Consider the following 22,262-nt stretch of genomic DNA (forward strand, 5'->3'; position numbering starts at 1 on the left):
TCAACTTAATATTAAGCTAGCACAACATGGCTAGAAAAAAAAATATATAAGTACAAAAATTTAATATTTTGACCATGATAATGATTGATTAATTTGTATTTATTATCAAGGACTATTTTAATTATCTGTTTTAGGTGACAACTGTACCCGACGACGTCGAAAACGGTTTCAAAATGCCAAGAGCATCAGTCGTCCAGATTGCAGCTAGACCACGTCATCGATCATCCGTAAGTTAATAATTTTTTTTATCAATAAAACCAAACAATTAACTCAAAAAAAAAAATAAAAGAAAAATCCTCATTGAACTTGGCTAAAATAATAAATTCATTTTCGATAATGTAAAAAGAAAAAAAAAAAGATAATTTTGACAAATGATGATTTATGTTGTTGTTATTATCATAAACGATATTAACTTTCAAAAAAATAAAATTATATATCATTAATTTTATATTGAATGACTCATATACTTATTAATTCAAAAAATAAAAAATATGATCTAAATTGATACGTTAAAAAAATATAATATTTCGTAAATATAATTTATGATAATTTAACAGCCAAAAATATAAAGTGTTACTTTTTTGATAAAACAAAATTAATAATATTTAAAAATCCATCTTGTGCAATACTAAATCACATATAATAAATCAACTTTCTCAATAAAAACCACAAAAAAAAAAACATAAATTAAATTTTAAATTTATTTGAAATTAATGAAAAATTATATTTTCTGATATTGGGAATTAGACTAAAGGCATTGAGAGATAACTGATGACCCAGTTAACCATGAAAAAGTGAGAGAGAGAGAATGTGTGTCGGTTAAATTTCCACTATCGAATTCAATCATATTCAAAGTTTGCCGGGTAACCCAAGATGATAAAGACAGACAATATATATTGGTCCATATCGAAATGCAAACGAGAGCTTCCATCAACTCCAGTTGAAAATTAATTGAGTGCTCTTCAAGTACGTGTGTGTGTATGCCAGTGTGTGAAACATTTATAGCTATCTCAATTTATTTTTCACATGGACCACCAACAAACATACTTGTCTTTATTCTTTTGCCGCTTCAACTAATATTCTTTTAAAATATAATTTTATTATTTTCTTATCTTTGATCATCCAACTTGTCACAGCCATCATCAATTCAATAATAATTTTTATATTATTTATTTAAATATTATGCAAAATAATCACAGCATGATTTCAAATATTTTCATTCATATAATGTCACCAATATTATTTTAATCTCACCAGGAGGTGATACAAAGTACATGTATAATATTTTTATATGACTAAACAACACCACCCAACAATCAATTTAATATACCATATTTATGATAATTTAATATAATTTTATGTGTCTCAAACAATGCAATAGAATGTACTCTTTTTTTTTTTTTTTTTTTTTTTAAATGTAAATTATTTAAATTACAGATGCTGGCAACATTGGCATTATCAATGGGAACATTGTCATGTGGCTTAGCAAAAGGTTATACATCACCAGCATCAGACTCAATTCTTCACAATGATTCAAGTCTTATTGGCAATCACAGTCGGTACGTTGATAAATATTCAATTGTAAATTTAGACATGATGAAATATATTTAACTCCACACCTGTTGCAAGACATTTTCAAATAAATTTTGTAACATGATGATGATGATGATAATTTATCAATTTTAAATGATCAAACAGGTGGGCGTTTACAGCAAAAGAACAAGATATGTCATGGGTAGCATCATTATCAATGTTAGGTGCAGGCTGTGGTGCATTGATTGGTGATTGGATAATGCGACGTGGAAGAAAACTTGCATTACAGTTGACATCATTGCCTCTGGCTGCAGCATGGATTCTCACTGGTTTTGCACCATGCATTGAACTTGTATTTGTAACAAGTTTCATCGGGGGTCTTTGCAGTGCATTAATAACAATGGTTGCACAGGTAAATTTTCATTATTATCATGAATAAATTATTTGCAATATAAATCATCAAAAAGTTGACAATTTATAATGCTTTTTTTTGCACATTCAGGTTTATATATCAGAAATTTCATTGCCTGGAATACGTGGTTGTTTATCTGGTATGTTAAAAATGGTTGGACATATTGGTATACTATTTTCAACAATTGCTGGATCATATTTAAATTGGCGACAATCAGCTCTTGTTGTTGCAACAGCACCAGCAATGTTATTTATTGGTACATTATTTATACCAGAAACACCATCATATCTTGTTCTAAATGGCAGAGACAGTGAAGCAGCATTAAGTTTAATGTGGCTACGTGGTACACATGACATTATACCTGAATTACAAATTATTAAAAAAAATGTACTTGCATCAAGAGCTAAACAATATGAGTTAACATTTCGTGATAGTGTTGTTACATCAAGGCTATATAAACCAATTGCAATAACATGTGGTCTAATGTTTTTTCAACGTTTTTCTGGTGCTAATGCATTTATATATTATGCCGTAACAATATTCAAAGAAACACTCAGTGTTATGAGTCCACATAATGCTGCAATTGCAATTGCATTTGCCAATTTATTATCATCAATGTTATCAGGTTTTTATCATTGATAATTTTATATTTAAAAAAGAAAAACTATAAACCATTTTAAATTAATGTATTAACAATTTTTAATACTTTATTTAACAGGTTTTTTGATTGACATTGTTGGTAGACTACCATTACTAATTGCCAGTTCAGTTTTCATGTCAATGGCTTTGGCTTGTTTTGGAAGTTATTCATATTATCATTCAATGACATCACCATCATCACTTGGCCAATATGATTGGATACCATTGACATGTGTTCTAGTATTTACAACAGCACTTGCACTTGGTATATCACCAATATCATGGCTATTAATTGGTGAATTATTTCCACTTGAATATCGTGGTCTTGGCTCAAGTATTAGCACAAGTTTTAGTTATTTTTGTGCATTTATTGGCATTAAGCTATTCACAGATTTTAAACAGGTTAATAAAGTTTTTTTTTATTTTAATTATTAAATTGTTTATTGTAATTTTTAACTATTATTTTTTTTGATGTAGGTTTTGGGCTTACATGGTGCATTTTGGTTTTATGCAGTTGTTGCAATTTGTGGACTGTGTTTTGTTGTATGCTGTGTTCCAGAAACAAAGGGTAAACAACTCGACGAAATGAATCCAAATTATGGACAAACACGGTAGTACAAGGCCTCCCTCACTGGAGGGCTATCAAATTTGGAAAAAATTAATAAACCATTACCAAGTGGTGCATATCCAAATCAACATGATACACGTGATTTGTATGATATTAATTTACAATTTAATAATAATTATTATCAACAACAACAACAACCACAAGGTGAAGAAAATAATATCACAAAATATTTGAGAATTTTATTTAAATCAAGGGCGAATAATCATGATGATAGAATGAAAAATTATTGTGGTATTGTTGTTGATAAAACAAGTAAATTAACTCGTCAATTTGGTAATTTTATCAATACACATAATTTTTTAAAACAAAGAAATGAACAACGACAAGATATCGAATTACGTCGTCTCACTAAAAATTTTGATAAATATAATAATTATAAATTTTCAAATATTGATTATAATTTTGGTTTAAATTATAATTATTATCAATCAAAACCAGAATTAATTGAATTATATTCAAATTTAAATGATAAAAAAATTTATGATTTAAATTATAGTCAATTTGATCGTAGAAAATATTCGGAATTTTATGATTGTGATAATTTGAATAATTATAAATTTAATTTACATAAAAGTATTGATGATTTAAGTGATATTGATATTGATAGAATACTTGAAAGAGACACGACATTTCATTTGCCAATTAGAACATTTACAAGTCATGAAACTATTTATGAAAGATATAAAAGATTTCGTCAAGATTTTGGTGATGATAGAGATGATAATTATGTTAGGCTTTATCAAAGTTTATCAAAGCTTGATCAACTTTTACCAAAACAAAAATATGCACCTGGTAAAGTTCATTATGAACGAGAGTATCGAATTTATGGCAGAGACACTGTCGCATTAATTTACTATAAAACATGTTATTTGTGATTATTTTTTAATTTTTTTCATTTCATTTAGTTTGTTGTTGTTTATATTTTTTTTTAAATTAAAGCGTTGATTTTTAAATGCTGGACATTTAAATTGACTCAAATTTCGCTAAACAATCTCGTCCATTTTTATTTAATTTTTTTTTTTCATTTATAATCAATTGGTGTTGAGAAAACAAAAATTTAAAAAGGCAGAACTTCCATACATCGTGCCTTTTAATATTCAAATGATAATAATAAAAAAAGAAAATAGATTTCGAAATAATAATTTAATGAAAATGAGACAATATTTCTATGGAGTTTTATGGGGGCAATTAGTGTAAATCAAATAAATTTATAAAATTCGATTGTGACAGAATTTCATTGATTTCAATGGCATGTTTAATCGATGCGGGCCGATGACTTAATTAAATGACAATATCAACATATACATATTAATAAATAATAATTAAATATTAACAAAAAAATTAATATCACTATCTTTCGTATAAATTTTAGATATGAATTTTAAAAAACAACAAAAAAAATCATGTAAATTTGTCTTGATATTACTAATCATTGTAATAATAAAAAAAAACAATTATTATTAATTATTAATTAGAATTATTCTAGAATAATGAAAAGGCAAATTAACAAAATAAATTATAAACCATCGACAATACTGATCATTGCCAAATTAAAATTTTAAAATAAACCCAGATGTAATTTTTAAAAATGAAATTAACATTAAAAGGTAATCTTAGTTAATTAGATATGAAAATAATATTAATTATATTTTTTAAACAATGACATTATTTTAAAATTGTATTTTCATTTTTTTCTTAGATGAAACACAAAACAATGTGACAATACTTAAACTATTTAACTTTTATAAACGAAAAAATAAAAATATATTTTTACTTATTAATTTTAATTGTAAAAAAAAATAATTATTGTTAATTATTAATTTGTATTATAAAAAAAAAAAACTATTTTTAATTATTCATTTGAAAATTATTTTTCGTTATTTATTTTAATTATTAGGACTCATTTTAATTGTGAAAAAAAATTATTTTTCATTTATTTTTTAAAACTGCCATTAGATAATTTATTTATTTTTTTTTTTTTTTTACGAAAATTAATTATTATTTTCATATCATCATTATAAAATGACAAATAATTAATTAATAAAAAATTCCGTATAGTCAAGTACTTAGAATAAATAATTAAAAATCAATTGGAAATTTAAAAAATAAATTTTAATCTTGAATTAATTTTTACCTATTTATAAAAATATGTCAAACACAATGCTCAAGAGCTCAAATGACAATACAAAAAAAAAATAATAATATTTATCCTGCAGTGTTTTGAATGAGTAATGTAAAATAAAATATAAAAATTGTCTTTCTTTTTTTTTTGTTTAAATAATCTTTCATTCTCATGACATTGCGTCCAAAACCTTCGACCCATTTTATTTTTGTTGAATTTTTTTTAACCAAAATTTTGCCCAAGGCACTACGTTTGCAAATGAAAAACTTGCATTTTCATAAATAATATTTTAGCAACTTGAACATAATAATAAAAATAATTAAAGTGACAAATTATAAAAGAAAAAAATTCATTTTAAACTGCACTGTGCACTTTTGCGAATTGAAAATTTAGAAAGCTATCAATGCAGATCAAAAAAATTGATCAGTGTTAATTTAAAAATATAAATTAAAATAAAGAAAAATATATCAAAAAATATATAATGCTTGTTAATCAAAACAACAAGTCTATAAATAAATCTATAAACTGTACAATAAATTAACGAATTAATTGTCAACTTGACAAACGAATTACTATTTTTTTTTAAACAAATACATAAATATTTATGGAATATTGGAAACTCAATTTTGCAATTTTACAATTGGGTTATTAATTCAAGAAAAAAATATATATTTATTAGGGGAACAACCCTAATTAATTTTAAGCTACTCTGACAATAAAATATATTTAAAAAAAAGGATATTTAACAAAAGAAAAAATATTTATTGAATAAAATTGAGATAAATAAATTATTAAAGGAAAAAACTATTACAACTTATTTTTCTCATTATTTTAAATAACAAATATTCAAACTAAAAATATATTCAAGTGCTGAGCATTTAATTTAACGTGTGATTGAAAATTAAAAATTTATTAAAATCTTTTAAATTCATTAAATTAATTTTATTCAAAATTTCAAAGAAAAATTATCAATAGATTTGCGCTTTAATAGTTTTAATATTTTTGTAATAACGCATAGAATTTAAAAACCTTTTAAAATATTTATAAAAAATATTTTTCATTTCATTATTTAATTAAAAAAAATTTAAAATACAATTTCAATTTCTTCCACTTGATTTATCATTGATAAAAAAAAATGCATATTGATTTATTTAAAATTGCATTTGACAATAAAGTTAAAATCAATTTAAAAAAATTTACATCAAAAATTGTTTTTTAAAAAAAAAATGAAAACCGAAACACCAAAATTAAATATATATCTTCCGTAATTTTTTAGCACAAAATAAAGTAGTACCGCCGGTCTATAGAATTGTATAATAATAAATATTTATTTATTAAAAAAAAAAAAACAAACAATCCTAAATAAATAAACAAATATGTAAAAAAAAAAAAAGGAAAATAAAAAATGAGTGTATTAATTTAATTTCTGTATTGGAAAAGAAAATAAATTATAAAATTGTTAGACAATAAAATTATTTAAACAAATGTGTGATCGATATGGATATTGATGGATAACAAAAAAATGTTGTGCGTTTATAGATTATAATGTATACGATAAGAATGAATTTTAAATATAAAAAAAAAGTGTATAAAAAAGCTAGACGTATTAAAAATACAAAAAACAAAATTAACAATATTAAGTGTCATTGTTTTTGTATAATTAAAGAAACAATAACATGTTTGCTATTTGATTAATATTAAAAATTAATTAGATGATAAATTAATTGACTTACCAAGTTGAGGAACAGACATGTAAGTTTCACAGTCAACAATAAATTGGCCAACTTGAAGAGCTCCAAGTGCAAGTATTCTTTTTGTTAAAAATTCAATTGTCTGTGGTCCAGTACGATTTTCCATCATTGGAAATTGTTGTAATCTAATTTTAAAAAAATACAAATTAACAATCATATAACGTTATATACAATAACAAATAAACAAAACACACGTTTGGTTGTTTACATTAAACATAACCTCAATATCAAAGTCAAAAAATCCTCTGACAATACTCAATTTTTTTGACAATCAAATGTTTATTATGTTACTGTTTAATTGTTTAAATACTTACACAGTTACTCCCATTGTATTTTTTGTTTATTAACAATTTATTCACAACTAAAACACAATCTAAAACACGGCACCGTTTTTGTTGATATATTTTTATCTGTTTTTATTTACATATCTGGAATGATCTGGAATCTCGATTCACGGAACGCAACGGAACGCGGCGGCCATGATGGAATGAACTGAGGTGGCAGCACAAAATTGCACACAATACATAGACGACATTAACCCGCGAAAATTTAAAATTCTATGTGGAAACTGTTGGCATAAAGCCTATCTAACAATAGCAGAAATATGCAAAGGAATAGAAAACAAATATTTATTTAAAGACTACGCTATTGGTAAGGGAAAGTATGACTGGCAAGATTATCCAGTCATACTTTTAAATTTATCAGACTTAGAAACTAAATCAATAAAAAAATGTGAAGACTCTTTTCGTCTTATTCTGCACCCGTATTCAGAGGATGTTCTCATTAGGGCGTTTTTTTTCCGATGGTGGCATTTGTGGAGCTTTTCTATGTGAAATCTATATAAAAAAAATTTTGTCAAGCGCCATCAGCTGAAAAAAAAAGCCCTAATGAGAACAATTTTGCCCCGTGAATACGGGTGCAGAATGATATTGCCAAGGACTATGGTCTACAATTAAAAGGAAATAGCGTCAAACTGATCTTTAAATTTTTGATACATAATTTAAACAAAAAAACAAAGAGACCTGTTGTCATTTTGATAAATGAATATGACACACCTATTTTGAGAACGAAAAATAAAAACGAGAATTTTAAAGAAGCGAAATAAGACAAATCGTGAAAAATATTCTTGAAACATGTAAATCGCAAATAAATGATATAAAACTAGCCTTTGTAACTGGAATAACAACATGTTGTCTAGCTGACATGTATTCTGGACCAAATAATTTTGATACACGAATTAAATGATTTTTGGTACAATTCCAATCAGACAACTTCATATTTTGTTGACCAGATAATGAAAAATCCGGATGAATATAAAATCATTGAAAAAATTCCTTTCAATTACCCTGGTAGAAATATTTCTCCGACTTTTCTCCAACTTTTTTCCAACTTTTCTCCGCCATTTCTCCACCTCTTTACGAAAATGACCCATGGTTGGAGAAATGGCGGACAAATTTCTCCAACCAAAAATTTACTCCAACTTTTTTCCAACCTTTCTCCGACCAAAAATTTACTCCAACTTTTTTCCAACCTTTCTCCAACCATGGGTCATTTTCGTAAAAAGGTGGAGAAAGTTGGAAAAAGTTGGAGAAATATTTCTACCATGGATAGTAAAATAGAGTTAGAAATGAGTAGAATCCAGACAGATTATTTCAAGCAGGTGTTGCTACAAGCTGGCTACCTCACCATAAAGTACAACAAAAAAAATTAAGAAATAAAATTAGATTGGCCCAATAGTGAAGTTGCAAATTCATTCGAGCAAACATTATTAACAAGTTTTTTCAACGAAAATAAAAAGTGTATAATTAATGGACCTGCAATCATTTCTGATCTTGGACAATCAAATATTAATAGTCTTCTAAGATTGTTTAATTTTTTCTTGGCATTACCTACTTTTTGTTTCATTATCATTGGATTTGGATGATGACGAAGATAACTTTCACCAAGTGGAGCATCACATCCTTCTTGACTTTTGCACCAGGCAAAACCAGAGAAGTTGTATGTAATAATTAATTTAATTTTTTTTACATTTCGACGATTTTATTTCTTTTTTTTCTACAAAATTGAAACGTGTTTGATTTTGATTCGAAAAGAAAAATAAGTATTTATGATAAAACTTGTCTCAAATAGGATCTACACAATTTAAATTGTTTTTTTTTATTTTTTTTTATTTTACACAACACTTATTTATTAACAAAAAAAAATAAAACAAAAAAAAGACACGACTAGCGCATGGATTGAAGATATAAATTTTATTTTTTAATCTATTTTTTTTTTATTTTTCATTTAGTCTAAAAGCTGACTATTGGAATGTAAGATTTAAATAATTTATCTTTTTTTATTTTTATATTATTTCTATCATATGGAAATTTAATTATAACAATTTTATTTATTTATTTTTTTTGCTTCAAGCGATTGTTATTTAATTTTTCATTTTAAACTTAATTTTAGGTAATTTTTATTTTTCATATTTAAACAATCTTTGCAGCCTTTTCATTGGTATAATTTTTTTTTTTTTTCAATTGGTTACAAACATTTACCTTAAGCTCAAACATTAATAAAAAAAAAATTATTAAACTTTCAAAAAATTTACAATAAATATTTTTACGTAATTGCTTTGAATTTTTAAAATTGCCATAGACAATTTCAACAAATAAATTGGCGAATATACTGCTTACAAAAAAAAACATATACAATAAATAAAAAATTTGTATTAAACATCATTAAAAAACATTTACTTATTTTTCAAATAAAAATTTGACAAAATTTCATCTCAAATATTTACTTGGCATCATTTAATTTATTTTAATGATCATGTGAATGTATATGACTTAAAAAACAATGAAATTATTTATTCATATTTTTGAATCAGCTAGATTCATTGGCATAATTTATTAAATTTAATTTAATTCAAGTGAGCAATTTTATCGAATGATGAAAAATGACTGTTACATTATAAAAATTCAAAATTTAAAAAACAAAAAAATCATCTCAAAATTTTTTTTAAAAAAGAGTTGAATATTAAAATTTTTGTTCTAAATATTGGTCAAAAAATTGCATATTAATAACATTAAAATGTTGACATATTACCTCTCTAAAATCAGCCGATTATTATAAATATTTATCTCAATTATTATTAATTATTTGCATTGTTATATAATTTTGTTAAATATATTTATCATTTCAAAGTCTTGACGTTCAGAAGTGGCATCAATTGATCAATCAACTTCTTGTATTAAAATTATTTTTAAATAGCCAAAAAAAAAAAATTAAAAAATTAAATGATAATTGACAATATTGTTGTCAATGTTTTAATAATTATTGGTTCTTTGAATTGTTGTTTAATTATTTGATAATAATTAATTTATCGATTGACCCATCTTTTAACAGCCTCAGCCCAGTTTGCCTCAGCATCATTGTCTTTTTGTCCTTCAGCCTCTTCACGTTCACCATGATCCTGTTCTTGTTCACTCAATGGTGTTGCTGATGGTGTCTGTGATGCAATGACATTTCTTGCTCTTAATTCAGCCAAAAAATCACTGTCCTGTTGATATCTACGTTGCAATTCTTCACGCCATGAATTACCACCACCACTGCTGTCATCACCATCTTCACCAGCTTCAAAATCTATATACAACAAACAGATAAGCATTCATTTCAACTATTAATTACTCGCATAAAATAATTTTATCATTTAATGATATATTTTTGAGTAAATAATAAAAAATTCTACGGTGCTATTTATCATTAAATTATGGTGCTAAATTATTTATTAAAATGTGATTTAAATAATTAAATATTTAATGTGTTTTTTTTTTTTTTGCATTAACTTTTAATCATGAGAATATTATTGTTCCATTTTTGGATGAAACAATGATTTTTCTCAAGTGTGTCAGGGGTTTTGGAATTTAAGTAATAAACTTGTTAATTCACCTGTTATTATTTGGATTGTTAATTTAATTATTAGTGATTATCTTTGTTTTTTGAAGCCAATATTGGGATTGAGACTTACCAAGAGGTTTTCGGATGATACGCCTGCCAAAGTGATGGGATTGTTCCTCCTGGTCTGAGTCTGCAAAGCCATCAGGAAACATTCACAGAGGGGTGCATCACACACATTCCAACACAACACGTCTAGAGTGTTTTCTTATATATTTTTTTAATCTTTTTTAATTATGTAAATATTGTATATTGTTTTTAAATTAAATAATTATGAAATTAATTTAAAAAATATTATTAAAAGTATAATTAATTAATATATTAAAATAAAATAATTTTTTCTGTAATTTATAATGTATTTATTAGTAAAATTATGAACTGGATTAAATAATATTAATAAATAAAATTATAAATTTAACTTTTAAAAAATTAAAATTAAAATGTATTTTGTGTGTTTTGTGGTAATGTCTTTATCTCACATTCTAATTGTTTTCAATTTTTTTTATCTATTTTCTAGGCTAGTAATGGATAAATTTTTAGAATACATGACAGGTGAGTTTGGTAATATTGAGAATTTATTTTTGAATAAATTGTGTAGTGAAAATTAGGAGATTTATTTTTATTAATTTTACTAATGGAAGATTAGTCTTCATGCTTGGTAATAATTTTTAAATATGGGCATTTAAAAAATAGACATAGACAATAGATAAGCATCATGCCTGAGAATTTAATTTTTAAATATATAAATAAATTTAATAATGTAAATAAATGACATTGGATTAATTAAAAATGATGAAAATTAATTCTAAATTCTCACCTCTCATGTGTAATAAATTATTGATGATATTTATTTTGAAATAGAAAATGGGAAAATTTGTCTAGTCACAATCATAAATACATCAAAAACTAAAGCTGATTGATAAAATTATTTAACACTATTCTTTTTCCAATGGAAGATAAATATTTAAATTTATTTTTTAGAAATTTTATTTATAAAAATTTTTAAGCCAGCTTTAGTTTTATAATTGAAAATATTTCCAAGAAAAATTTAAAACAATGGATTTATTATTAAACAAATTGATTTTTATAAATATTCAAATAAAGGATAAATAAATATATCAACTATCAACATTCGTCAACTACTTTTGGCTCCAGAATCAGATCAAATTCAAATAAATTTTTGACAATTTAAAATCAAAAATTTATTTGACTAATTTAGCTATTATTTATCTATTTTTTAATTTATTTATTAAACACAATAATAATATTCTCGAACCTGTTCAATATCCATAAAATATATTTATTTAAAATCTAAAATAATTAACAATAATTATTCTCACCTGAATTTAATTCACGAACAAGTGTTGACATGGCATTTGTGACACTATCAGCAGCAACTAGAAGATCATTTCTCAAGGATCTTCCCAAACTGTTATTTGCACTGCTTGAACCACTTCCAGGCTGGCTGTTTGTCCTGAACGCAGACCTGACATCGAAAATCTCTATTTTCTTTGCGCGAAGAAGCAACTTTAATCAAAACAAATTATATGAAATGAACAAAAAACAAATTATTGAAAATCAAAGCAATTCTTTTTTTTTTTTCTCCATTTCTATTATTTTTATCTCATTTAATTATTATTCAATTATTTATCTATTAATTGCTTTATTTATTTTCAATATTTTCATGTTTTTTTTTCATTATCATCTTTGCCATTCGTTTTTTGTTTTGTTTTTTTGTTTTTATTAATATTTGTTCTTCTCTTTTGATTTATTTGTCATACATATCAAAGGGTGACATTTAATCACTACGTGCTAGGTTTATCAATTTTTTTTCTTAAGGATATTGTGTTGTAGAGGCTTTTACATTTTACAAAAGGTGCTTTTTATGTTTTTTCAATTTTTGGAATGTTTTTAATTGTATTTTTTTGTTTCTTCATTTCAAAACACTGCATGCGACATTCAAGATAATATATTTATATAATATTAATTAATAATACTTTATTTTAAATTTAAATAGCTGCATTAAAGCAATAATTATTTGATATTTTTCGAAATTATTACTATGAGCATTATTGTGCCTAAACCGTGCACGATTATATTATTATTTTTTTTCGAATATTATAATTCAAAAAAAAAAATTAATTTACTATTCATCATTTGACAATTTAAACTACAATAAATTATTGTAAATGAATTTAAATTATAATAAATTATTGCATCAATATACAAGTGAATAGAAAACAGAGAAAAAAAATTATTTTCGTTTAAATAAATTTCATTTGTATTATTAAAATTAATAGTATATTGATTTGAAAAAAAAAAAAAAAAAAAAAAATTTGTTTCTTTTTTTCAAAAAATCAATCTATAAAGCAATGTACAACTTGAAAAAAAAATAATAAAATTATATTGCATACAAATAAAATTTTAGAAACACACTCATTATTTTTTTTTAAAAAACCAAAATTTTTTAAAACCAAAAAAATTAAAAATCACGAATAATAAATGTCGTTAGTTATTATCAGAGTATTTTATCTCATTTATTTCAGCATGCCACCCTACCTGACGTCACCACCAACACACGAAAGAGTATCAGGAATAGGATTTTGAATTGTTCCAAGCATTGCATTTCCCTGCATGTTTGTCATGCTTCCACTGATCACTGGATTTTGATAATTTTGTGATATTTGATGTTGATTTTGTTGCTGCTGCTGCTGCTGTTGTTGCTGCTGTTGTTGTTGCTGTTGTTGTTGTTGATGTATCTGTTGTTGTTGCTGTTGTTGCTGCTGTTGTTGTTGTTGCTGTTGCTGTTGTTGTTGTGATGCTGATAATGGACCACCAGGTGTACCAGGTGCTGATCTACTATTTGGTATTCCACCTGGTGGTAATGGTGGTGATTTTGTACTTCTTGGTGAACTATTGGGTGTTGAACGTGGTGATGCTTGATGATTCTAAAAATAAAATAAATGAAGAAATAGTTTTAAAGTTGACTAGATTATTTATTAAATACAAATATTACCTTTAGCATTTTCATTAGTCCTTCTAATTGAACCATGAGTTGTCTTCTTGAATCTTGTAATGCACCAAGATGAGTCTCCAACTCATCCTTACGAAGTCTCAATGCACGAAGTTCTGACATTAATGCTGGATCTTCCATTTCAGCAGCTTCAATTTCTTGTTGTCTCCTAAATTAATTCCCACCCAAGAAAAAAATAAAAATACATAATTAGTATTAAATTTAATTTACGTAATGCCTAACAAAGAGTTCATGTTAATGTTGATGATGAGTTAATGTTGTGAATTGTTATGAATGTAGTTTAAAATGTTACAAATAGGTCAATTGTATTATTATTATTATTTTCAATGTTGTTATTACTACAGCTACGTATTATTTAAGCAAAAAAAATATATGAAAAAAAAGAAGCGTTAAATTAAAAATTTTCTACAATTATAAAAATAATAAAAAAACATGCGTGAGACGAGGATGGTAGTCGAGAGGATGATCCCAAGGTACAGGCTCGATATTAAGGAATTTTAAACGACACAGGTATACCTTAACCTTGCAATCTCGCGCATAATCTCTTTGTTCTTTGCCTCAAGTTGTGATATTAATTCACGTTGTGCTCGTGATCCATCTAATGATGCCAAATTTGCATCTGATGGTGCTCGTCCTTGCTATTTTATTTATTCCAATTTAGATGTAACCGAAAAAAAGATAAAATTTAATCAACATTAATTGGCTAGTCTTGTTTTATTATTATTTTTTTACGTGAGAATATTATGGAATTTATTTTTATTTTGTTTCTAACGAAATAATTACTCACCGACTGGTCAGACTGCGACATTCTCGATGATGCGCGCGGCTAAAATTTTGAAATACTCTCAATTAATAATTTAATCTGTTTTGAATTGATTTTTAAGAGTTAAAAATATCATTAATTTAATGAGATTAAAAAACCTCACCACTGTTCTTGCTTCTTGTGCAAGTCGTTGCGCATATCTGGCAATTAATTTATGCTCATCATCGAGTCTGGAGCTATCGAGACTTTTGAGAGTTGAACGACCATCCATTGAGCCGGAATCAAATGGTGCCATGAAGTTTGGATCAGGAAAACCGTTGTGTGATGGTAAAGGTGATGGTGGTCTACAAAATTAAATGAAAAATTTAAAATAATAAAAAAATTAATCAACTAAAGTGGATCATAATTTAACATGTAACATTCAATAATTAATTTGTCTTTTTTTGTAAACAATTCCTTAATTCCTCAATTATAAAATGACAATTAATTGTTTTCAATTAATTCCAAGAATATATTATAAAAAGAAAAAAATAATTAACCAAAATAAATCGAAATTTAACTTTAAAAAATTAAAAAAATAAAATCAATAAATTACTGATAATTTTAAATGAATACTTACACTATATGAGAAAGATCTAATGTTTTTTCTGGTTGATCTGGAAATCTAGGAAGACTATTTTTCCCTTTTTCTGGTACACATCTAAAACTTTTACGCAGTGAATGTCCAATTTGTTTACTCGGTGATTTCTAAATAAACAAATTATCCAATTAATTTTCTACCAATATAAAAAATCTCCACAGTTAAAAACAAATAAAATTAACTTTTAAAAAAAAGGCACTTACAAAGCTACTGTATTCACGAGTTTCATGATCATTATTATGACCACCAGATACTTTACCACGCCAAAAACAATCTTGGCATAGTTGATAAGAATGACACTTTTGACAACGATAACGAAAACCAGTAAAATTATCTTTATGACAAGCATCACATGTTATCGGATGAGTAACTAAAACAAATAAATAATAAATAAATCAATAACAATACAAATTTAATAATTTAATTAAAGTAACATTCACTTGGCTTCTTCGTAACAATACATACCAGACTCAACTGAAGCCATTCTGTGATACAATGGCAACCAAATAAGACAATGGGGTCCAGGATCAGACATCAATGTATCAAGAAAATCATTGACAGTTACTTTAGTATTCTAAAAAAAAAATCCACATTGAATTATCAATATTTAATTTATAAAATAATTAAATAATTCAATTGACGACAGATTGAAACTTACTGGGGGAAATATTGTCGATCCAAGACCCTCAGAATATGGAAATGATGGGGTTTCATAAACAGCAGCTGTTAGTGATAATACTTCTTTTAAATATTCAGAAAATCTCCAGTGTATCATTTGACCATTACTATCTGATATTTGTGAATAAATATCTGTAAAATATAATTATTAATACAGTGAATTTGTTGATGAGTAAATTAATGTTGATAAAAGATAAATTACTTACATCGAAATTTGTCCATTAATTTACCAGCACAAAGTGTAGCAAGTGCAACTTTAACCGAAAATACAGTTATCTTATTATTGTCTCTGAAATGATAAATATAATAAATACAAAAATTGTTAAATTATTTGATTATTAAATTGTGGATTGAGTGAGGTGCATTGGTTTTTCGTTTACCCGCTGGTATAAGCAGCCAAAAGCCAATTTAATAGTAAAGCTGTTGTTGCATCAACTTTGCATTGTTGTGAATGAGGAACTCTTTTATTTAAGGCATGAAATAAGGAAGACAATAGTGTTTCAAGACGTGATACACCAAGTGTACTTGAAGGCTCCAGTGTGTTGAGTCCATTTTCTCTGAATGCCTCGATGACATTCCAAATATCAACATTGTGCACTGTAGAATAATACAAAATAGTCATTGAACAATTGAATATTTGTTGTTTAATTAATCAAGCTAATGATTAAAATAGTTGCATTGTTTTTTTGTACTTACAGTGAACTTTTTTTTGTATGTAACGTAATTTACAAGCTGTACGATAAGATGCAAATCTAATACTGTCGAAATTTTGTTGTCGCATTTCTTGAATTAATTGGAGCCTGCTTGTTTCACCACTGCTGCTACTTCCACCTGACAGTGAACTTCTATCGTCACTCATTTTTTATTATTCTGTAATGATAAAAATAAATTTACAAATTAATTTTAATTATTTATCGTAAAAATTATTTTACTTGTTGAGAAAATAAAAGTTAAAAATTTTTTTTTTCTATAATTTAATTATGACATTGTTTAAACAATAGAAAAAAATTAAAATTATGAAAAATTTGTTGAAAGATAGACAAGTAAATTGTTGATGAAAAATTATTGAAATTTATTTCGAAAATCGAAATTTCGAAATCATTCGAAAATCGAAATATTTCGAATTTTTTCGTTTTAAAAAAAAACGGTTATTTAATTTATTTAGAAACAATTTGATAAATTAAATATTATATATTATTATATTGCACAATTTTATCTATTAATTTCATCTAATTTTTCATTTTTTTACAGTGGTCAACAATTTGCACGAAATAATACAGACAGCTTTCATTAGTCATCGCGTGAATGGAAAAAAAAAATTTATAAATAAATAAATATTTAACGACACACCTTCGTGTTTCGATAATAATTGAGAAAAAAAAAATACCAATAGTTTTGTAAAAGAATAAAAAAAAATAATAATAACCCTTATATAATTCGATTTATTTTTTTTCTACTTTGACAAGTAGTCTTTGTTTCAATAATTCAAGGGACATGTAACGACGTCAAAAAAAAAAAAATATATTATAAAAATTACTTAACCGATTACTTAGCAAGTATACCATAAAATAAAACGATTTATTTTTTTAACTGTTCCTCCTTAAACTCACTCACCAAGACAAGAGGAAATAAAAATTAACTCTTTGTTTTTTTCGACCGATAAATTTTATTTTTTCAACCCCATTTACAATTGTTCACCTGCCAAGTAGACCTGAGTTAATTTTTTATTTTTTTCTACAATAGTTTCGTCTTCTCTTGTTGTTTATTATTATTTTTTTGTTTAACATGTCATTGTATTATTTAAAATTTTTCAGTATTATGAGAGACACCTGCATTGTCATTTTCCCCGAATATTATTTTCACACTTGTGCCATTTGAGTTTGTTCCAATTGACACTTTGGCAGAAATCCAGTTCATAAACAAAAAAAAAAAAATGTAATTTACATTTATATACCCATTTCTTTTGTTTTCCAGAAATTAAAATCAAAAAAAGCTCTGCAAGAAAGTCAAAGCCGAAACGAAAAAAACAAAAATTATTGTCAAAATATAATAACAATAATTATTTAGAACAATTGTTTTGAATTTAAATTTTTTTTGTATAATAAAAATCGTCAAGTATAAGTATCGATCTTTGAGCTTTTTGAGTGCATATGCTTGTGTGTGTATTAAAGTTTGATAAAATGTATATAAGACACTTTATAAAATTATTATTATTATAAAAGCTCACTGGTGAACACGTACATCCATCATCAAGTACCAAAAAATAAATGATAAAAAGCTCGAAGGGAGTGTCATGTATTTATTTTATTTTAAAAGTTTTTATTGCAATTTTCCATGGATTTTTATTTTATTTTAGGGAGCTTTTATAGCTAAAAACCAAAAGATAAATAAATATACATCATTAGGGGTAGATAAATCAACAGAGAATATAACAATCTATTGAGCTTGAACCCAGCTTTTCTCAAAATTTATCCTAAACAGACAGAAACAAGAAAATCCCCTTTAAAAAAAAAAGCTCCAATTTCAAACAAATACGCAAATATAAATTAAAAAATGAAAGAAAAAAATATTTCTTGTTATAAATTATGGTGGATAAATAATTCTACTAATAACTGGCAATGATGATGTTTATAAAAATTAAAAAATTAATTGTTTATTTAATTTTTTATAGAAGAAAAAAAAATGAATATTGTAACGAAAGAAGAGGAATGCGCCATACAGTTTAAATCAATACAATAAGTGGGCCAGATGGGGGTGTAAGATGCCAAGTAGGGGATGAAGGGGTCAAAGGTAGAGAAACTCACACTGTCATAATCATCATCATGTCACATGTCCAATATTATATTTTACATATATGTACAACAAAATTAACAATATATATACACAATTTTAAACGACAGGAACAACAGAATTGGAACGATAAAAGGCGCGGTCATTTTCATATTAAAAATTAATATAATTAATTGTTAATTTATTTAAAAAATAAAATTTTTAATTATATAAATTATTTAAACAATAATATTGTTGTTTTATAAATTATTTAATTAATGATATTTATTTAAGCTTTAAATTTATCGAAAAAAAAAGTTAAAAATATTTTTTTTTTTAAATTCTATTTAATTGTTGATGAAATTGTTAATAAATTTTGGTAAATAATGTTTATTTAAAGGGGTGTTTTTAAGAGATTAAGACAATTTTATTTTATAATTTTTCAAATGATTTAGGGTCTTGTAAATTTGCAGGAAATTTATTAAAATATTTGGTTAAAAAAAAAAAGAGGTAATTTAGTTTTAACTAGATATAATTTTATAATAATTGTGTATTATAATTAAAAATAAATAAAAAATGGAAATAATGTGTTTGAACGTAAACGAATATATTTATGTTGAGCAGACTGTAAAGAGGATGATTATTAAAATGTTCTTCGTTATGCTATATTATTAATTAGTCATGCGTTAATATTGGAAAACTCAGGTGCGCTGGACCAACACTCCAATAACTACATGATTATTATTTTATTTTTTCTTTTAAATATATTTATTATATACTGTTATTAAACATAATTATGATTGTATTTATTTTTTTTATGCATTTATTGCATCGATACCTCCAAGAGCAATCACATAACGCGAAACTAAAATTTCTAAATAACAGTTTCGATTTTTCGAAAAATTTCTTAGCGAGTTTAAAATTTTTTATTTCAAAGAAAAATTTAGAGATTATTTACAGCTTTTCCTATGGGTTTTTTCTATTGAAAAATGATATAATTTATTTCTAAAGGAAAATCTGGAAAAATACACAAAAAAATACCGAAAAAAATCAGTAAAAATATTTTTTATCAAGTAATTTTTTAAATAAATTCGTTTCGATTTTAAAATTAGATATCTTTGTGGAATATTTTTAAAAAACAGTAATTATTGTTTATTATTATTTTTATAAAATAAAAATTTATTTTAATAATAAAGCTAGATGAATTAAAAAAAAAAAATAATCATAGTGTAGGTAAATTTGTTTAAAGATATAAAAAACGAAGTTATTTTTTTTACTACAATTTTTATCTTGTTAATAAATGCACACACACACACAGCTCGATATATTTATGTAATATTTAATAAATTTTTTTAATTTGTTTATTTATGTATGAGTCATTTTGTATTGCGTCAAAGAAAAATTTATCATCAACAACTTGTTATTACACGTAAAAAATATATATTTATTTATTTAATTTTGTTTGTTTATATACTCGATGCACTTGTTTACTAAACGAACAATGATAATTAAGTTGTGAAAATGATGATAATTAAATATATATATATAAATTAAATTCCTCGAATGAATTCAAAGCAAAAAAATAATTTTTAAATTGACTTTTATTTTTAAACACAAAAATTTAAACTTTATAATTTTTTTTTATATATAATTATACAATAAAAAATTAAAATAATAATTTTAAATAAATTATAATGTTTATTAGACATTGTAAATAATTAAAAATTCATCAAAAGTTAATAATTAAAATTTGAGTAATTTGTTGAAACTTGATAATGATGTAACTTCAATTTAACTTTATGAATGGAACTGTAATTTATATGTGTTTCAATTGAATGTATAAAAAAATTCTGCAGATAAAGAAATAAAAAAAATATACAACTGGATTGCGGAAGTAATTTTCTCCAGTATACACTTGTTTACAATTTTTTTTTCATTTTATTTTTTGCTTTCATTCATGCATCAAATACATGAAAGATGTTACGAAAAATAAAAAGAACATTTTGACATATTAATTTTAAAAAATGATAATAAATAATAATAAACAATAACAACAATAATAATAATAATCCAGCTGTCTATTTATTGATATATATTTATTATTATTTATAAAGTAAATAAATAATAAACCGGTATATGGGGCAACACACCTTGAATTAAAAAAAAATAAAATAACAGAAAAAAAAATTTTAAATACGCATGTTGTATTATTACGAATAAATAATATTTTAAAATTTAAAAAACCAAGTTGAACACACCTTGTGGCAAGTCCAGGGGTCGATGTATAAAGTCTCAAAAATATTTTCACCTTAGTAAATATTAAAAGTTTGAAAAAAAAAAAAAACAAGCTTTGAATAAAAAAAAAATACAAAAAAAAGGAGTAAAAAACTTCCGGGTTCAATATTTAACTCAGCTTTGAATTTAACTTTAAATAAAAAATAATAATTACCATTAAATTTGTTGGTTTAATTTAAATCTAAATATGTTTATTAATAATTTTTAATAAAAACACACAAGATAGGGGACGTAAAAGAGAGTGGTTGTATTATTTGAGAGCTGTCAAATTTTGTGTATTGAGGTGACGGTTTATTTGCATATGTTTTTTTATAAATTAACCGGTGTTTATTATAATATTAATTTAACATTATTATATTGAAATTATAGTAGATTAATTATTTACCTTTTATTTTGTATTCCTTGATAATATTATTAACTCAAAATAACAATATTTTTAATTGTAAATAAAGCACGAGCATTCACAATGTATCGCGCATCTTTGGCTCGCGACGGCCATCACTAAATTCGCATTCCTCGTTCCGCAGTGCCCGTTTTTATTTTTCTATTTTCTATTATAGAAAAAAAAGGGTTTTAAATATAATTATAATAGTACAAATTCGAAACGATTGCCCGCGCATCATCACCCGCTGACTGAAGGAACGCACTGGAAAACGGACACACGCCATTTTGAGCGGTAAAATTTGAATCGTTTTATTACTCTGTCATTTTTTTTTTTTTTTTGCATACATTTTACAGTTTTATTACTGTATAAACTTTTTTTATTGATAGAGTTTGATGGTGCTTTTTATGACTGCCAGGAAAATTTAATAAAAAAAAGTGGTGACTTGTTTAAATATATTTATGTCTTGGTGATAAAATAAAATATAAAAACACCACTTGATAGTAAAAATAAATTATTCAATAATTTTTTTTTTACATTTAATTGTTATTTTATTTTTTTCCCACAATTATTTTAAATTAATTTGGTTTTTTAGTGAAAATCCATTGGCTAAGTTTAATATAAATCATCGGTGATGTTCATGTGGATCTTATTGATGTATTAATAAATTTTTAAAT

General features: G+C 24.6%; 3 protein-coding genes across 10 annotated transcripts in view; 1 reads left to right on the top strand and 2 right to left on the bottom strand.

Annotated features, from left to right (window-relative positions):
- The window catches only part of LOC122851223 (facilitated trehalose transporter Tret1-like), a 41,234-nt gene extending 34,494 nt beyond the window's left edge, over positions 1–6,740 (top strand). Inside the window, exons 3-8 of one of the 2 annotated variants that reach the window (XM_044150313.1) lie at positions 135–227; positions 1,438–1,559; positions 1,699–1,945; positions 2,036–2,570; positions 2,664–2,986; positions 3,062–6,740. In XM_044150313.1, coding sequence (XP_044006248.1) covers positions 135–227; positions 1,438–1,559; positions 1,699–1,945; positions 2,036–2,570; positions 2,664–2,986; positions 3,062–3,199 — 1,458 coding nt within the window. In that variant the 3' untranslated portion in view covers positions 3,200–6,740. The remainder of the gene's footprint in view (positions 1–134; positions 228–1,437; positions 1,560–1,698; positions 1,946–2,035; positions 2,571–2,663; positions 2,987–3,061) is intronic. The other variant, XM_044150314.1, reaches the window with a different exon arrangement.
- LOC122851224 (mediator of RNA polymerase II transcription subunit 20) overlaps positions 1–7,521 on the bottom strand; it is a 52,908-nt gene extending 45,387 nt beyond the window's left edge. For both annotated transcript variants that reach the window (XR_006373671.1, XM_044150315.1), the window contains exons 1-2: positions 7,400–7,521; positions 7,068–7,210 (exon numbers count right to left, since the gene is read on the bottom strand). Coding sequence is in view for 1 of the 2 variants with exons in the window: in XM_044150315.1 (XP_044006250.1) it covers positions 7,068–7,210; positions 7,400–7,413 (157 nt within the window). In the remaining variant the exon portion in view is untranslated. The remainder of the gene's footprint in view (positions 1–7,067; positions 7,211–7,399) is intronic.
- Positions 7,522–9,214: 1,693 nt separating this feature from the next.
- Positions 9,215–21,716, bottom strand: LOC122851225 (dystrobrevin beta). 6 transcript variants are annotated; one of them, XM_044150316.1, is made up of 16 exons: positions 21,589–21,716; positions 16,836–17,009; positions 16,520–16,736; positions 16,346–16,428; positions 16,120–16,271; positions 15,927–16,035; positions 15,665–15,831; positions 15,441–15,568; positions 14,985–15,165; positions 14,846–14,884; positions 14,575–14,696; positions 14,041–14,206; positions 13,584–13,972; positions 12,365–12,510; positions 11,098–11,157; positions 9,215–10,712 (listed from the first exon to the last, which is right to left on the bottom strand). In XM_044150316.1, exons 2-16 carry the CDS (start codon positions 16,996–16,998, stop codon positions 10,450–10,452), a joined length of 2,385 nt encoding a protein of 794 aa, XP_044006251.1. In that variant the 5' UTR covers positions 16,999–17,009; positions 21,589–21,716; the 3' UTR covers positions 9,215–10,449. The 6 variants fall into 6 exon arrangements, with proteins under 6 accessions (XP_044006251.1, XP_044006255.1, XP_044006254.1 ...); XM_044150317.1 differs by having other exon boundaries at positions 9,948–10,712; positions 14,581–14,696; XM_044150318.1 differs by having other exon boundaries at positions 9,949–10,712; positions 12,365–12,498.
- Between the last annotated feature and the right edge of the window lie 546 nt (positions 21,717–22,262).

This window comes from Aphidius gifuensis, linkage group LG3 (genome assembly GCF_014905175.1).
Source record: "Aphidius gifuensis isolate YNYX2018 linkage group LG3, ASM1490517v1, whole genome shotgun sequence".
Taxonomy (NCBI): domain Eukaryota; kingdom Metazoa; phylum Arthropoda; class Insecta; order Hymenoptera; family Braconidae; genus Aphidius; species Aphidius gifuensis.